At 44.5% G+C, this 19091-nt stretch overlaps 1 protein-coding gene across 2 annotated transcripts in view; it reads right to left on the bottom strand.

Annotated features, from left to right (window-relative positions):
- Positions 1 to 19091, bottom strand: part of UROC1 (urocanate hydratase 1) — a 51593-nt gene that overhangs the window by 30637 nt on the left and 1865 nt on the right. The window contains exons 2-9 of one of the 2 annotated variants that reach the window (XM_045187988.3): positions 12100 to 12230; positions 10943 to 11036; positions 10010 to 10069; positions 9554 to 9664; positions 9339 to 9400; positions 5840 to 5906; positions 5607 to 5750; positions 2683 to 2771 (exon numbers count right to left, since the gene is read on the bottom strand). In XM_045187988.3, the coding sequence (XP_045043923.1) occupies positions 2683 to 2771; positions 5607 to 5750; positions 5840 to 5906; positions 9339 to 9400; positions 9554 to 9664; positions 10010 to 10069; positions 10943 to 11036; positions 12100 to 12230 (758 nt within the window). Of the gene's footprint in view, positions 1 to 2682; positions 2772 to 5606; positions 5751 to 5839; positions 5907 to 9338; positions 9401 to 9535; positions 9665 to 10009; positions 10070 to 10942; positions 11037 to 12099; positions 12231 to 19091 lie in introns of both variants that reach the window. The other variant, XM_024580603.4, reaches the window with a different exon arrangement.

Genomic DNA, 19091 nt, shown 5'->3' with positions numbered 1-19091 from the left:
ACTCAAGGTGATACTCAAATCATAAAAGTCACTAAAGTTGATTCCACATTGGAAAAATAAAAGTACGAAAAAGAAAATATTTTGGAGAACAGAAAACTTGAATACGTAAGGCCTTTCACAGGTATGAAAGGTATCAAAAAGCATCAATAAGGGGGGCAGTATGGCACCCACTCAAAAATGCAGATCTACTGAAGTCCTTGCTTAGCAAAGAGATGTTGGGAACCACCCTTCCTGGTTTCAGAAGCTGCAAACCTCCATGGCTAAGGCTGAGTGAGAGACCTTGGGACCCTAAGCCACTAAGGAGACAAGCTTATCTCCCTGGCAGGGTGCCATGTCTGCCTCCTTTACTTTACCCTGCTTGGCTCCTAGTGCATGATCAGTTAGCCAATGACGGGTAAGATTCCTCAAGGGAAAGATGACCTAAGACAGGCAAGGTCACAAAGAGGCCATCAGGGAAGGACTTGGGGGGCTATAGAAAAAGGGGGTGATGGACCCTCTCCCCTTGGCTTTGACATAGCCTGAGTCCTCATTCTGTCTGCAAGAAGTCCCCTAATCTCTTGGCTGCATTACTTCCCTGCCTGACTTAAGCCTGAAACAATGACAGAGGGCAGTGCAGATCTGTGCTGGAAAGGATGGATTCTCCAGGGTGATCAGGCCTAAGAAAGAATACATAAAATCCTGCGAAACCTGCTTCGCTAAGAATGCCCTCAGTTTTCTGATAACGGTCCAAGCATGAAATGAGTTTGTTCCCCAAAGTTTTATAGCCCTTTAGCTAACTGACCCTGACTCAGAATAAGCCCTCATAGTTCTTTGTCTGTTGTCTATTGTTTGATCCTTACTGCCTGACAACGATTAATGAGCTTTACCTGTATTCCTGTGCAAAATGAACCCAATAAAAGCCCACTGAGGAAAAGGCTCTTGGCCATTCTCCTTTGAGAAATCGGCCACCTTTCCTCCCCAAGCAGACATGTCTTGGTAGATTTATTCTCATCCATGGCAGCCGGGGGGCCCTGCAGGTGGAGCCCCCCTCCCCGCCCCCACCACAGAGAGATGTTAACAGGGGCCAGACATGCTCCTGGTCTCGGGCACACCAGGACAACAAAATAGGAAAAGGACACTTGGTCACAGAACAGCAAGTGATGCTGGAGAAGGAGGACTGTTTTACACCCTAAGGGCAAGAACAGGTCCTGTGAGTCCCCCAAGAATAACTTCATTCCCATCTGTGTCTTCTGCAGCTCAGGGAGCAGAAATGTGGTGAGACAGGCTGCTTAAGGCAGTTTGTTAAACTGATGTGAAATGATTGTGTATATGTGTATGTGTGTGTGGCAGTAGAAGTTAAGGAATTAAACTGACCCAAACTTTGTGTGAATAAAAAGAAAAAGAAGGCAAATGGAAAAGGTATATTTAGATATGGCAAGAATATGACAGTGGTAGGATGTGTGTGTGTGTGTCTGAGTGTGCGTTGCAAGTATGTGCAAATGGGCATGTGTGTGTGTCAGAGTGTGCAAGTGTGTGTATTCAGGATGCTAGCCAGCATTAACAGGGGCAGTAGTCAAGTCCAGGCAAGAGCCCTTCATGGCACAGTAAGAGTTTGGAATTTTTCCTATAATTAATGGAGGGTTAGTATCTGAGAGTTTTACACAGGGGTGCAACATAGTCAAAATAGTATTTTAGAAAGATCTGTGTCAAATAATATCCCATCTTCAGAACAGGAATGTTTCTCAAAATCTGTGTGTGCTTAAACATTTTCATACAAGCCCCCTTTGATTAGAATATTGTAGCTGGGGTGGAGAGCCATGGTGCCGGTGCATCCTCCCCATACAGGCTCAGTACTGCAAAGCAAATCTGTTGAGAGGATGCTTTCAAAATGGCATTCGAGCAGAAGCCCTAGGGCAGTACCCCCCAACCCCATTTCCAATAAAGTACCTCAGAAGACATCAAGCAGGAGGGGAAAAGCTACCTCTGATACCACACAGGCAATTACAATGAAGAGGAAGATCAACATATATTGAACCTGATGGAGTCACCCTGAGGGAAAGCTCCATCATTCAAAGGTTCATGTTTCCCCCAATAGATTCAGTGAGCATCTACTATGTGCAAGGCTCTCGTATGAGCACTGAAGTCACAATAGTGAGAAATACAGACATATTCTTTGCAAAACTATGGCTGAATAGCCCTGACTGGTGTGGCTCAGTTGATTGGACATTGTCCCACAAAGCAAAAGGTTGCTGGTTTGATCCACAGTCAGGGCACATGCCTGGACTGTGGGTTCAGTCCCCAGTTGGGGTATGTATGATAAGCAACCAATCAGTGTTTATGTCTCATACCAATGTTTCTCTCCCTCTCTTTCTCCTTCCCTTCCCCTCGCTCTAAAAATAAATAATAAAATCTTTTTAAAAATCTATGGCTCAGTATTGGGGGGAAAGCAATAGGTTAATTGAAAATCTGTTAGAACCAAGTATCTGACCACCAAAGTACGGGAACCCAGGGGTTTCCTACGCATCAGCAAGGAATAGATATTACAAGATCCTTCCTAATATACTATTTCTGAGTGTTAACTAGGTGTGGTGGCCATCGGTGGCCAGGTGTCAGGCATTGAGCAGGCCTATGCTGAGCAACCCAGACTCCGGATCCCTTCCCACAGTCTCCCCACTTTCAATGCCCACTTGTCAGATGTTGTACCTGAGTCTTTCAATGCACTGGTCCAAGCTGTCGGTCACTTCCATCAGCCAACCTTGCTGGTGGCGTTTCATAAGGGCTGCTTTATCCACCTGTGACCAAGAAACATAAGCCACCCAGTCACAAATCATCCCAGGGTGTGTCACCCTCCACTAGGTAGGTGCCATACTCCAGTATAAATCACCCACTTTTATTTCTTTTTCCTTTTTTTTTTAGTGACATTAACCATAGTATTTTAATCCCCCCCACGACTCCCCTCTGCCCCACCCATCCTCACCTTACACCCTCAATCTTACCCACCTTTGGCTTTGTCCATGTGTCCTTTATACATGCTCCTTGATGACCCTTCCATTTTTCCCCCTTTATCCCTTCCCCCCTCCCCTCTGGTTACCACCACTTTGTTATGTATTTCAATTATCTCCAGTTATATTTTGCTTGCTCGTTTTGTTGATTAGATTCCACTTATAGGTGAGATCATATGGTATTTGTCTTTCACCACCTGGCTTGTTTCACTTAGCATTACGCTCTCCAGTTCCATCCATTGCTATTGTGAAGGGTAGGAGCTCCTAGGCTGCTTCTAGCACTGAGCTATTGTAAATTGTGCTGCTATGAACAGTGGAGGTGTATTATTTTAGCCTTCTTTTGTCTGGGAAACTCCTTATTTATTTTGCCTTCCATTTTAATTGAGAGCCTTGCTGGGTAGAGTAGTCTTGGTTGTAGGCCTTTGCTTTTCATGAGTTGGAATATTTCTTGCCTTTCCCTTCTGGCTTGTAGTGCTTCCATTGAGAAGTCAGCTGGTAGCCTTTTCATGTGTTTCTTCCTTGCTAGCTTTAAGATTCTCTCTTTGTCTTTGAATGATGTGTCTTGCAGTGGGCCTCTTTGGATTCCTCTTGATTTGGATTCTCTATGCTTCCTGGATTTGTGTGACTTTTTCTCTCATCACATAAGAGAAGTTTTCCATCATTACTTTTTCAAATGCTCCTCTTCTCCTTCTGGTATCCCTATTATACAGATATTATTCCATTTCATGTTGTCCTGCAGTTCCAGTAACCCCTCTTCTTTTTTTTTTGCATCTTTTTTCCTTTTCTTGCTCTTTCTTTTTTCTACCTTGTCCTCCAGTTCACTGATTTGACCCTTTGCTTCATCTAGCCTTATTTTGATTCCTTCTACTATGTTCTTCAATTCAGAGATTATGTTTTTCATTTCCTCTTGGCTGTTGTTGATAGTTATATATCCTTTTTCATGCTGATATACCTTGCAGTGAGTTCCTCATAGTTTCCTTGTAGTTTTTGGTAATTCTCACTGAGCTCATCAAGCTTTCTTACAACCATTGTTTTGAACTCAATATCTGATAGCTGACTTGCCTCTATTTAATTTAGCACTCTTCCTGAGGATTCCTCCTTTCCTTTTGATTGGGGGCTATTTCTTTTTCTTCCCATTATTTGTGAGACTCTTCTTGATTTCTTCTGCTAGTTAAATTGATCCATTTTGACTCCAAGTTTGTAGTGTGAACTCCTATGGTAGGAGGACTGTGAGATTCAATGGTGCAGTCTCCTTGATCTCCTGGACTTGATTCTCTTGGGATACCCTTTATGATGTTTATGTTGGCTCTCTGGATGTCATTGAGTTCTGATTGTCCTTCTTTTGTAGGTCCTTCCCTCCACCTGGTTGACTGAGGGTCACTCTGCTGACCACGTCTGTATGCTGTTTTGCAGGTGCTGCCAGAACAAAACCACAAAGCCCAGGAAACAAACCCACATCTGTAAAAATAACTACCTCCTCCTACAATCCCACTATCAACAGCAAATGAACCAGCTTTAACAAGGGTGTAAAGAGATTAAGACTATTATATGAAAGGAGAGAAATAAACTATAGTATCAAATCCAGTGCCTTAATATGCACAGACTTGATGGACAAGATCACTTTTGTCAGGGCAAATGCCTTCCAATATTCATTCGCCCTCCTTCTTTTTTAAATCAATGGAACCTGGGTTGTGTTTAGAGTGACACTGTGCTCAGCCCCAGGAGATGAGCCATGTCCAAGCTGACAAATATCCTTTCCACTGTGTCCAGCTCCCTTGGAGATAAGAAAATCCATCTGATCCAATATTGACCAGAATTTTGAGATATTATTTTTTTTGCTGATATAGAGTCAGCCATAGTTGGCACTGCCCTTTCTCTTTTCTTCCTTCCTTGAGTATAGATGGGTTGGCTAGGGCTGTGGCAGCCATTTGTACCCACAAGGGAAGCCCAAAAGAATTGAGAGATATTGGCTCTGAGCTGCTGAATCAATGCCAACACTGCTGGCTATATAAGAAAAATAAAATCCTAATTATGTGATCTGCTATATCTCAGTTTTCTGTTACCTACAGTCAAATGGGCTCCTAACAAGTGCAGCTATGTATGTTACAGGTTTAGTATCAACTAAGTGTAAATCACACTGGCATGTATCACCAAGGCTTTTCTTAGAGTCACTCACCTTCTCTTCCTGTTTTCCTGCCTGTCTTTGGCACTACCAAAGAAAGCTGTGACAGCCACTGAGAAAAAGCTGCTGCACTCCCCTCTACTGATGGGCAGCTCATCTTCTTCCTAACCCTGACTATGAATTGTCTGAGTTAGGGGTGTCTATGTTCATTTATTCATAACCACTTATCTCCCAGCTATATTCCACATTTTCAGTGCGGTAATGGTAGCTTAACTCACTGAAGGTCAGTTTCATGGGACAGCATCAACAGGCATTTACCATGGAAAATTATGAGCACTTTGAAGGCAGGAGGGGTATACTGCCCTGGGAACCCACCCTGGAAGGCTTTGTGGAGGGGACAAGGAAGGGGCCAGAGACCAGAGTGTTGCAAGTGTGAGTGGCTCTTGAATGAAGAAGGAGGGAGGTGGGCAGGGATGAGGATTCAGTGCTCCTGGTGTGCTCACCTCTGCTATAACACCAATGCATTTCACGATGACTGAGGCTTTGGCCTGAGCCCCACTCATTCCGCCCAGTCCAGAGGTAACAAAAACTTTCCCAGCCAGGTCATTGACGCCCAGGTACCGACGACCAGCATTCAACAAGGTGAGCTGCAGGGAGAGGAGTTAGGAGCTCACTGTCCACTTCGGGCTTGTCAACCTCCCATCCCCTGAGGCCAGGCATGACCCCTGCCTCTTACCACTGTGCCATGGACGATTCCCTGGGGACCGATGTAGCAATAACTGCCTGCTGTCATCTGGCCATACCTGACCACAGAGAAAGCAGGCAAGGGGTGAGTCCAGTGCCAGCCCCCCACTTTTGATGGTTTAAAATTCATTTTTAATTACTTCCAAATGCATTAATACATTCTTCTTAAAAAAGAAAAACGTATTTTAGAAAAGCTTACAGTCCCCCATTTTTGGTATCCTCTGAGATCTCTTATAACAGATTTCATCCTCTTAAAAACTGTAGTATTATTGGTAAAGTCATACTGGAGAATATTTAACCACATCGACAAAAGTTTAATGTGTCCCAGCACTTCCACTTTCCATGCCTATGCCCATGTAAAGACATGCCCACCATTGTTCATAGCAATTTGATTTGTAGTGGCCAAACCCTGAAATAGTTAAAATGCCCATTACCAGGAGGAATGAATTGCAGTATATGAACACAATGGAACTCTATAGAGAAAAAAGAAAGAATATATTCCTCCTGTGTGTGATGGGACTAGCAATGAAGCCAGCCATGAAAGAGTACATTCTGCAGGATTCCATTCATTTAGTTACCTTCATCTGGGGACTTTACTTGCTGCAAGGAGGGCTGGGAGCTGTGGGAGGCAGGGGTGGGGCTTGGTCTCCAGCAAGAGGTGCTGAAACAACTATGCACACTCCAGATTTGCACACTGTACTGTGTGTAAGTTAGACTTCAACAAACCCATTTAGATTGCTGTTTTGCATGAGAAGTTATTATTATCAGTATTAGTTACATAAATGGTCTCATTCTGTTGGTGTTGTTTCTACAGCTTGTTTATCCCCTAAACACAAGGCCTGGGGATTCTTTCCACATCAGCACTCACAGATCCGGCTCACTCTTTTGGTGGCTCCAAGTATGCAGTATCAGAAGCCACAGAATGTTCTGTCCCCCATTGATCATCAGGATGGCTCCAATTTTGCTACAGGAACAATGTTGCAGTGACCCACCTCCTATCTGCCTCCCAGGGTAAAAACCAAGAAGCAGGAGTGCTGGGTTTAAAATATTAACAAATACTGTCAGATTCCTAAGTGACTGTCCCCAATAATGCATGAGCATGCCTGTTGGCATTCCTTGATAATTATCAAACATTTGAATTGCTGGCAATGTAATGGGGGAATGACAATATTTTGTTGTTGCCTTAATTGTACTCTTCTCGAGGTAAGGAGAGTCTCAAGGGAGACTACCACTTACTTTTCTCCCTTATAAATTTTAAGTTCATATCTCTTTTCTACTGGATTCCTGTTGTCCAGGAATTTACCCTTCTCTCTTATGGATCAGGAGTGTATCCTGATTCTCATAGATCTGTATCTAAATATCAAGCGTATCCCATAATTTAGGTAGGACCACTCAGAATCTGTTTCCTCTTCCAAAACATGGGGATGCAGTACACTTACTCTGAAAGGTAATATGAATATTATCAAACATAAGAGAATAGTGCTGATATGATAAACACCCATCCAGGGAGACAGGTGAAACCATTAGAACCCACCTCAACCCCCAGCATGGGTGTGTTCCCTGGTGGGCCTGCATCCACTCAAGCAGAGTACCCAAGGGTTCCCTTTGTGCCACATGCTAAGGGTGTCACCTTTATCATTTAATTAATTCTCACACTCATTAATATCTCTTCTTTACAGACACGATCCAAGTTCCAAGGCTATACTATGACACATAGCACAGCTGGCTCAATCCTTTGTGTTAAGTGACCTGCTGCATGTTACTCCCAAGATAACTATTGTAAGTAAAAGTGTGAGGTAAAATTTTCTTTATCCCAGTCACTAGATGTAGCCTACCCAGCTACATCCAGCTTCCTGTACTGACCTATACCCCACCCACAAGCTGTGATTGCCTGTTTTCTCACATCTTCACCAGCACTGGGTATTATCTGTAGTGTTTTGTTTTTTTTTTTTTGGTCAACCCAACAGTGTAAGGGCTTTGCTTTAGTTAGAAGTTCTCAGGGGGGTTTTATGCAGTACATCTAAACCTTTTCCTATTTCTACTAGTGATCTGTATCTTTTCCGTAGTTAACTGCCTACAGCATCTGAGGTCAACCTTCGGGGGCAGCCAGACCAGGTCTGACTCTGTAGCTTCACCCTCTTTAAACTTCCATCCTGTGTCTATGAAACAGAAGCACAGTGACTTGCTGGAGGTCACAAGAGGCAGAGAAGCCAGGAGTGGACCCCATCCTTCTGACCCTTGGGTGCTTCCACTGGTACAGCAGAGGTCAGGGCTCATAGTAATAATAAGAGCAACCGTGACTACTAATGACCAACAAAAAAAGTAATTTGGTTTCTGATCCTCAGTTTCTTCTTCCACAAAATGAGGTAATAAGAGTACCTATTTCAGAGGATTCTACAGAGCATTAAACCTATAAATCCTAGAACGACAAACGGTGGTAACTATTATATTATAAAGCATTAGTCTGAGACCTGATTTATTGGCTCCCAAAACTACAACTTGATTATATTTTACATGGTTATTGTAAACATGGTTATTTGTGGATCTCCCAGAGATCCACAAAGGTGTCCGGATCAGGATATTCACTGTAGTACTGCAAACAACCCAAATCAGGAGGCAAGTGGGCTAAATGAATTATAGTGCCACTGAATACTACAGGTAAAACAGGAATAAGTTAGACCCATGGTTCCTGAAATGGAACAATGTCCAAGCTATACCGTCAAAGGAGGAAGGCAAGTGCAAAGGCATCATAATGATCTAATTATCTATATTTGTAGCCACTCACATAAGAAATTTGTTTGAAAGGATGCAAGGGAAACTGTAAATTGGGGATCTAGGGTGGGAGAGGGATTTCCTTTACATTGTATTTACTTTTATAATGTTTGAGGGAAGTTTTCAGCCCAGAGCATGCACTAATTTTATAACAAATGAAATGGCAGTACTCTGCATCTTTGTGGAGTTTGAGTTGCTTATATGCATCATTTGTTAGAATTCATTGAATGGTACATGTAAGATGTGTGCATTTCATTATATGTAAATTTTACTTCAAAAGAAAAACTTACAAATAAATATTGAATTCCTGACCATAATATTTACATCTTACTTTGACATGCATCAAAACCCAATTGGACAGATGGATAGATAGAGGGACAGGCAGAAATATACAGATAAAGTGAGTTTAATAGTACATTAATCACAGAATTTTTGATGTTTATTGTAATTCTTTCAATTTCCTGTATGTTTGAAATTGTTCATAATAAAATGTTAGAAAAAATCAGGATTCAAATTATATGTCCATTTGCTTATAAGTATGTAAAAATTGCAGGCACATTTATAAAAGCTGCTAGGGAATATGTAAATATGGAACTGCTACAGCACAGTGATTGTGTTTCTCAAAATTCTATTTAGTATTGCTACATTGTTTTATAATAAAAGTGGAAATATATTATATTTGCTGGAATGATATGATGTAAACTGAAATAGAGACTTACATTGTAACCCCCATGGCAAAGAGCTTCTCATACTCGGTTCTAGAAGAGTAGTTGGGAATGACCTGGAAAAGATGGACAGGAGCCAAGGGCTAAGGGCAGCATAGCGCCCTTGGAAATGATAGGTAAGCAGGTGTCAAGGGCATCTGGTTTTCCCCGCTGTCCCTGGGCCGGCACTGCCCAGCTGCCTTAGGACCCACCATCCCATTGGTAATGACCAGTCTTGGGGCTCCAGGGCTGCTTGGGAAGAGGCCCAAAGGGTGTCCACTGTACATGACCAGTGTCTGCTCCTCTGTCATCTGTGACAAGTAGGACATCGTCAGCCAAAACTGCAGGAGAGAGCAAAACATGGAAGGCTCTGCATGAGGGGGCACCCACAGTGGGCCCCAAGGCACCCCCAGGCTCCAAGAGTTCCCCAGGCCTCAGAAGTCCTGCCCAGTGCCCCATTCCTCCAGGCCTCCGTTATACTCTAGTGGCTCCTGGTGCCTCCAGTTAGGCCACTCCTGCCCTTAGGACCTTCCACATCCTCAAATTGTCTCCAGTGCTGTAATCTCAGGCATCAGGCAGGCAGAGATCTGAGTCCCAAGCCCTGGGTTTGTAACCTCCTTCCAGGCCAGAGGACATGGTCATAGGTAGGGCCTGGGCATGGAGCCAGGCCTCATAGTCCAGTGTACCTGAGCCCAGTTGCTGAACACTTGTCCATTTCCACCGTAGGTCACAAGCTCCTGGGGAAACTGAAGAAGACAAAGTGTCATCTGAGACAGCAGCCTGGGGAGGGAGGGCACCCACCCCTGCACTGGGCTATACAGGGCAAGGTGGTCGATGGGCCTTTATGAAGGAGTGGTAGGGGCAATGGGAGAAGCCAGAGGGGTGTGGCCCACCTGTGACTGGGGTAAGGGCTCACCTTGGGGTGAGGGATAGAGCTGGGTCTGGAGTCACTTTGGGAACTCAGCCTGGGGTCAATGCCATGGGTACATTTGTGATCAGGTTTTGGGGCCAGGGCCAGTGCTGAGGAAGCTCTCACCACTGGGCAGGGTGGTCAAATTCTAGGACCATATCACCCTCAAGTATAATACTTAGAGATTCACCTTGCAAAGCCTATCTTTTCTCAAATGTGGGATCTGATGTACAGACTGGCTCTCAAGGAGGCCCATTATAGGCACATGTGGCCAGACGTGCATCACCCACACATGGCTATTGAGCACTTGAGTCATGGCTTGTCTGACATGCTCTAAGTGTAAAACTCACTCCAGATTTAGACTTAGTGGAAAAAACTGTGAAATAGTTCAATATTTTTTTTTTACTGATTGCATGTTACAATGATAATATTTCAGATATATCACAATAACCAAAATACAGTATTAAACCTTTTCTTTTTTACTTTTTCATGTGGCTATTGGAAAATTTAAAATTACATGTGTTTCTACTATACCAATATTGATGACCTGATGTTGGTGGTGTGCTATAGTTACTGGGAATCTATCATACTTACTGGGAATCTATTATTTACTTCTAAATAAAAAGCTTAAACGCATTACATGTGAGTCTCACGTTACAATTCTATTGGACAGTCCTGGCCCCTGTGCTTCAGTTTCCCTAGCTATTACCTGGGCCACAGCAGGATCCAGGTTGTTCATGATCATGTGCATGATAGCTGCTGCGGCTTTCGTCCGGCAAGGGTACTGCTTCATTGGGTAGGCCCTGCAAGGAGAGTCCAGCCACTAGGTATGATAATGGGAGGGCACACAGGTGTGAACAGTGAGACCAAACATCCTGCTGCAGAAGTCACCTGGGAGCTCCCAGCAGGAACCAAAGCCAACTGGCTCTGCTGTTCACCTTATGCTTTGTGCCCTCCACCCATCCAGGTATGGGCAGTTCAGCCCCCACTTCACCCCAGGCCACCCTTCCTCCCTTCTCAGCAGGCTCCCACTGAGGAATGTTGACTTTGAAACAAAGCTGATGTCTACTTTCCAGAAGCCTTTATTCTGGGTGCAGGTTATTCTTTCCTTCACACCACCTGTGCTCCTGGGCACCAATTCTAGAGCAAGTGCCAGGCAGCAGGCCCAAAAGGAATGAGGAAATGTGGTTCCTGCTTTATAGGGTTCAGGCCATTCCTTGTGGTAGTCCCAAACAACTCTGGGCTTTTGGCATACCCAAGAACAAGGATACAGTGTGATACCTGGGTGGGGCTAGGAACTGTGACAGGCAGATCCTTCCACCCCCCTCCAGAACTGCTGACTGTGCAATGTGGGGTGAGGCCCAGCCATCCATGACTTGACAAGGCTTTCAGTGACAATCACAGTTCAGCCTGTGAGCTTTGATGGGAAGCCTGAGCTATTTGAAGACACTGGCAGAGCACCCTTTAAACCTCTCCTTGCCCTTTGGCAAGACAAAAAAAACATGGGGTTTAAAAGGGGATTTTGCATACAGTTTGGCTTCAAAATTGCACAGGACCCACAGCCCAGGACAGTGAGCCAGAGGGACCCATTTAATAAGGATTGCTCTATCTACTGGCCATTCTTGCAGGCTTCAGCCAGTTCTAGGCTGCAGAGTCCCACAGATGATAGATAACACTGCCACCTCCTCTCTCTGTGTGAGGGACAACGACTCAGCATGCCACACCCATGGGCACCCTAGTATGGACAGCCTTAATTTCCCCTTTTTTGCTGACTCTGGAGTTCCTGACCTTCATCATGGTCCCTCCTACGTCCCTCCCTTCCCACTCTGGGCCCCTTTGAAGCTGCACCCTCCCGCCAGCACTCACCTCATTTCAATGCGGGGGCAGAACCGGTACATATAGATGTGCCCATACAGCCGCAACTCCTGGGCAAACTCTGGAGCCAGAAGCTCCTGCACATCCGGGGGGAAGTAGCGCAGGGCATTCCTCAGTGCCAGCTGCAGAAGGAGAGCAGTGAGGTGCAGCAGGGGTGGGAGCTCAGAGCCAAGCATCCTGTGGCTTCCATAATGGGCCATTCTTCCCCACTTGGATTTGCTCCTGCTTTACTCAGAAACCTATGGTCCCACCCAGAGACTGCCTCATTTTTACCCTGGGCCAATCTACAATGTCACCTCCTGCATGAAGCCTTCCCAAAAGGACTTGCTCACTGGAGACCAGGCTGCTTGACTCTAGGCAAGGACCAGACTGGATCCTGCCCTGAGGCTTGTGGCTACAGTGGGAGATGGAGAATCCAGGGGAGTGAAAATACACCTTCCAGGAGCTCACAGGCCCTTTGTACAAGTGCAAAGAAACACTATCAGTGCCCAGCTTGGCAAGTAACCTCAGGCTACACTTGCAGCTCTGGGACTGAGATCCTGCCAGATGTGGGAGGCCCAGCATAAAGCCGAAAGCCAGAGACAAGACAAACCTTCTAAGGGTTCATTATCCAATTAGGGAAAGCAGCCCAAACTCTCACACTCCCTCCAACACTATCATTCTTTTCCATACATCCCTGATGTTCCTGATCCTACCTCAGGACCTTTGCAGGTATCCTCCCTTTGCCTAACCCCCCTTCCCTAATCTGCCTTCTCTTGGAGAGCCCCTCCCTTCATTCTAGTTTCAGTCCAGATGCCCCCTCCTCAGAGGCCTGCTGACATGGCCTTCTTGACTCTCAGCCTCTCTTTCCACCTTTGTTTCCTTCTGGAACTTTTTGCCATCAGACACTGTGGTTTGTTTCCTTCCTTGCTTATAATCCATCCTGTTAAAATCAAGGAGAGCCAGAGTCCTGGCAGACCCTTTTATAGCTCTCTTCCTTCTGACACCCAGACTGGAGCCTGAGGGTGGAGGCAGGCAAAGTGGGGGAGGTTGCTAGGGTGCCAGCCTCGTGTCTGGGTGGACATTGAAACCATTTATTCATCCAATAGTCATGGAAAACAAACCACTTTGGGGGTGAAGGGAGATGAAGAGCTGGTTGTGGTAAATTTATTCACTCATTCATTGAAAGCATGTCTCTTGAGGGGAGAGGTGGTATGGACTTGAAGAAGACAGGTGACTTTGACACTGGAAGACAGGAGGTGACAGGAGAAGAAAAAGGGCCTAGGTATGGGCCCTGAGGACACCAGCATTTGGGTGGGGGCAGAAGTACCAGCCAGGAAGACCAAGATCTGGGAACTCAGCCAAGAGCACAGATGCCCTGGAGGCCAAGGGCAGAGGCCTAGGAAAGAAAGGGCAGTATGTCCAGTGTGCCTAGAGATCAAACACAGTGGGCTAAGACATGCCCGGGGAGGGGGGTGAATGATAGGGGTGTCACTGAGGCCTTAGGGGCAGGTGGAGTAGGAAGGAGAGAAAGAGAGGAACAATTCAGGAGAGAGCAGAGGGCCAGAACAGGCAAGGGAGAAAATGCCAGTTCAGGTTGTTTCAGAACCTCAAAAGGGTTTGCAGAGCCATTGCCTCATTTAATTTTCACATGGAATAAAAACACATAATCCCTTTCCTCCTGGAGAAAAAATGACCAGAAATATGAGTTTCTCCAGAACAGTGGCTAAGAATGTGCCCCCACAGGAGTCTCAAGGCCAGCAGGCATCACAATCATTCAGAGTGCTGGGCCCACCCCCAAAGTCTCTGTATTTCTGGCAAGTTTCCAGATGGTGCTGCTGCTGGTCTGGGGACCCCACCCTAGGGACCACAGCAGGACAGCAAGGAGAATGAAACAATCCAGCAGCTGGGATGACTCTCCCATCCTCACATTGTGTGAAGAAGACACACAAAAAATGTACTGCATAACTTATCCTTGGACACAAAGTTCAAGAGCAGGTGTGGCTAAGGTACACTGTGAGAAGTCAGGACAGTGATTACTCTTCAGGGTCAGGGCCTGTTCTTCCACCTGTGCATGTGGCATTTGGGCTACTTTCTGTGAGTTTTACACCTTGGCACAAAGGTTGTTTTTGTTTGGTTTTATTTTTTTACTGGTGTACGGCTTCTAATAAGAGGTTGCCAGAGAAAGTGGACATTAAGAAAAAAGTTTCAAAAGTAACATAAATTACACACACACACACACCATGCACACATATTCCACACAAGACTTAACCTTATTACAAGGGGCCTAATATATTCTATCCTAATTTCTTTTATTTAATTTTCTAATAAATATTGGTTGCAACCCCCTTGGTTGATTTTACAGCCTGCTAAGAGGTGGCAGCTGCAGTCTGAAACCACTGTATTCACTGTTCTCACAGAAATGTAGGCTTCATTACTGGGGCTAAACATGATATTTTACCAAGGTGTAAGATGAAGAAGGCAGGTTTAACAGTCAAATGCTTTTGCAAAATTTTGTTCAAATAATCACATAACTCAAACACACAACAAATGTTCCTGTCAAAATTAATGATTTTTAAATTGTGTCAGTTGATAGAAGTGACTCAGCCATTCTATAAAATGTATCTAAAGACTGTACAAAATTCAATCTGCTCCAAAATGAAGTGTTCATGCATGTGTGCTATAAATGTAAAGGGAATTCCAGCAATTTCCTGAATCCTAAATGTAGCACAAAAGCTATTTGCCTATTTTTTTCCTTGTATAAGATTTCCATTTTATCACCATTGAACGTTTCATTATTATTTAATTTGGTCTGGATATGACTTAAGGTCAACTATTCCATATCAAGTTGTTTTTTTTCTTTCAAGGATAAACTATACCTTTTTATCTGCAATTTCGCATTTGTACTTAGTTTAGGAAAGTTGTCTTCTATTCCATTTTTGTTCAAAAACTTTATTCCCTATGTCTATAGTTACATAATAGACATGTGATAATTATTTTTTGAGTGAAAAAATAAAAAAGCAGCAGCTCTGTTTGTTGGTCTGGATCTAATACTCCAAGTTTCTGATGGGGGGTAGTTCTCAACATTTGTTCAGACAGGTTGTGCGAGTTGCCCACAGTCCTGCACTAGGCAGGCCTGGACTGGCCTGGGCGATGGATGGCTCGGGTTCCCATGGATCCTGAGAATTTCAGTACAGGAGGAGGCTCAGCAAGTGGAGTGATGGGGTCAGCCACTTCCTTAGGAGCACGGGACAGTAGGCACAGCTGAGTCTAGTTCTTGCCTTGCTACCTACGAGCTGTGTGGACTTGGACGGGTCACCCCTGTCCCAGTTTCCTCATCTGTCAGCATGGACTACTCAGCCATGCAGTTGAAAGGATTTGAAGAGATAATGTGCACTACCTGGCACACAGTGCCAGGCCTCAACCCCCCTGTTCTTAAAGAACCGAAGCCAGGACCTGGGGAGTATTTCTTGCTTCCTGCTCATACCCACCTTTGCAACTTCCTTGTTTGCAGGTCTTCAGTTTAATATCAAGTGCCACCGAGGACAGCCAGTGGGAGCCCAACTTGGGAATTCACACTCTGTGTGGTCAGCTGGCGTACTAATCATACAGCACTACCACAAGTTCTTCAGCTCTCCCCATGTCAGTCTACACCAGAGGGCATGCTATGCAGCATATAGAATGTCAGAGTTGGATTTCCACTGGTGAGATTGGGGCCCATTAATATGTAATACATGGGGCAAATGGGTTCTTATTAGTAAAACCAGATGTATTAAACACATAAATTGGACAGAATATTTTAGATATCCCTGCACTCCCCAGCTTGCCTAATAAGGTCAGTGGCCTGTACTCTTAGGGGCAAAGGACTAATTCATGAAAGGTCCTGTGTTCAATCATTGGATCAGAGGATTCTGGGCACCTGATGGTGTGGTAAGCAGAATGATGGATCCCAAATATGTCCACATCCTAACCCCTGGAACCTGTGAACATGTTACATTACAGGGCAAATGAGACTTTACAAGTAAGATTAAATTAATGCTTTTGAGATGGGAAAGCATCCTGCATTACCCAGTGGTCCCAATGTAATCATAGTAGTTATTATAAGAAGAAACCACAGGGACAGAGTCAGAAATACAGATTTGAATTTGCTGTGCTGCTGGCTCTGAGGATGGAGGAAGAGGCCATGGGCCACGAAACACAGAAGTCCAGATGGTCTAGATGCTCTAGAAGCTGGAGCAAGGAAACGGATTCCCCTCAGGAGCCTCCAGATGAACACGGCCCTACTGCATTTATTTTTTAAACTTGATGTTTTATATGTGTAAATGCTACTAAGAGTGTATTTTGTACTTCTTAAACATGTAAACATAAACCGGGACAATCTATGTCATTATTTGCGCCCCCCAAATGAGAGTCATGACACTCAATAAAACAGCAAAAGAACAAATATAATTTCAATATCAGTGCATTTGCACTAATATTTCTTGCTTTTATCCCAGTGGAACCCATTTCAGATTTCTGACACCCAGAATTATAAGATAATAAAATAATAGATTTGTGTTACCTTAAGCCTCTATGCTTGTGGTGATTGGTTACAACAGCCCTAGGAAACTAAGAAGGCAGAGACAGAATCCTGTAATGGAAGTAATATTACTTCTGCCAAGACCAAACCTTTCCTGTGTGACAGCTGATAACCTATCAGGATACCAGCCTGTGACTCTGTTAAGCGCCCAGAACAGGGTGTGTGTGTGTGTGTGTGTGTGTGTGAGAGAGAGAGAGATTTGACCTTTACCTTATTTTCTTTCATTCTAACCTGGCAGTGATCCTGTGGGGCAAACCTCACCTGCTCAGAAGTTTTCGACTCACCAATTCTGTCAAAATGATAGCCATGATCCAATTGGTTCCTTGTTTGAATCACCCCCATCCATGCACCCCTCTAACCCAGACTCATTTGGACCCTCAGTCAGCTCTGGCCCAAACTGGAGCCAGACTTCCTGGGTCCAAACTGTGGCTCAAGTTCTTCCAGCTGGGGGGAGGGAGCCTCTCCAGGGGCTGCTGCTTCTTCACTCTTCCTCTCCAGGCTTCAGTCTGCACCAGAGCGTCTGCTACACAGCACATGCACACACCCCCTCTCTGAGCTTCCAAACCCTCTCTGCAAAATCAGTGTGAGGATAGCATATACCTCATAGTGCTGTCTTGGGGACTAACTGAACTGACATGCCTAGAACAGTGGCTGGAACGCATACATGCCTCGTGAGTCCTATCAAAATGATCATCTCCCACATTAATGGCCCTCTGTGCTGCCAATTGTTTCCTCCAGCCCACCTGTTCCTCTAGGAACTCTGTAGAAACCTCTACACTCTCTGGGAGAGTACACAGAAACCTTCATGGGATCCCCATTACTCACCTAATAAAGTCCACACTACTATTGCCATTCAGGGTCCTCTATAATCAAGCTGGGCCTGGCTCTCTCTGCATCCAGTTCAGATTTACACGGGGCCACATCCACCCCTAATATACTCTGGAAATGCCAGTCTCTGCATCTTCGCTCACTGCCTCCCATTGTGTCTAAGAGACCTTCTCAGATTTTCCAGTCTAAGAACCTTGCCTGTGATGCTAAGACCACCTCCCCCAAGAAGCCTAGCTATGTTTCTCCTGTCTGCTGAACTCTTGTAGGACGTTGGTTTGGGTACTCAGCATATACTCTTGTCCACACACTCAACAAACAACCTCTGGTGTTACTGAAGACCTAGAAATGAGACCCAAAGAGCCATACACTCAAGAAGCTCAGGATAGTGTGTTAGTAGTGATGGGAGCCCAGATACATGTGGGAAGACTTCGGATCTGCTATCTGATGCCCAGCAGAGCCCCTTTGGGTAAGGCAGAATTTAGAGAAAAGGTCAGTAAGAGAAATTGTGTGTAGCAGAGGGGAGGATGCTGAAAACATTTCTAACAGAGGAACTGGCCGCAGTATGTGACTAAATTTTCCTCGGCACTGTAGTTGTCCTGTGTTCATAATGAGAATACAGTGGCTAAGATGTTAGACATAGAGCATACTCTGTATTTAAACAAAGAAATCTACTTATAGAAGAGCAAAGAGTGAAACACATTTTAGTTCATCCAAATGAAATATTATGAAACAGTTAAAAGAATGGGGCAACTTTAAATACATCAATAATGAAAAATCTCAAAAAACCTCTAATATATATAAAATGTTTCTACTTATATTTTTAAGGGCCCACATGTAAAATGTGTCTGGAAGGATACACCCCCCAAAAAAATCAAACAGTAACTTGGGGAGGTGAAGTGGGAAACTTACTCTTTTATATTTAACTTACTTATCTCCTATCATAAAATTACCTTTAAAGTTTATATCAGAAGTCAAAGAGATATTTTTCCTTTTTTTTTCTGTTCGATGTTTAAAGTCTTTGCAATTCTCCAAAGAGATACATTTAAATAAAAACATAGAAAACAAGCCAAAGAAAAAATATAAAGTGAGCTGCTGATGAAGCTGTTATTGAGTTTGGAAACTTTCTAGGAAAACACTCTCATGTTTCCCCTCTATAAGAGAAACTGTTCTCACACAGAACTTTCTGTGACCAGATGTGCAGAGTTTTCCCACACTGACCAAGTCTCTGACACCAGCCAGGTGTCCTACAGTTCAACTCAATTCTGACACTGTCTACCTGGAGTCACCACAGACACCACAGGTTAAGGGCTCAAGCCCACATGACTGCCCCCTCCCACACATACTTCAGATGCCAATTGCAAGTCCAGGTTGTCACCTAAGGTGACAACCAGCCATAAATCGGGGTTCCCAAGGCCCCCTCCAAGGGTTTGATAACTTGTTAGAGTGGTTCACGGAACTCAAGGAACCACTATGTTTACTGGCTTATCATATTAAGAAAAAGAATATGATAAAGTATACAGGTGAAAACCCAGACAAAAAGATGCCGAGGGCAAGGTCTGGGGAAAGGTTGCAGAGCCCCTGTGCCCTCTTCAACCCC

Source organism: Desmodus rotundus, chromosome 10 (assembly GCF_022682495.2).
Source record: "Desmodus rotundus isolate HL8 chromosome 10, HLdesRot8A.1, whole genome shotgun sequence".
Classification (NCBI taxonomy): domain Eukaryota; kingdom Metazoa; phylum Chordata; class Mammalia; order Chiroptera; family Phyllostomidae; genus Desmodus; species Desmodus rotundus.
This window is presented reverse-complemented; position numbering and strand designations above follow the sequence as displayed.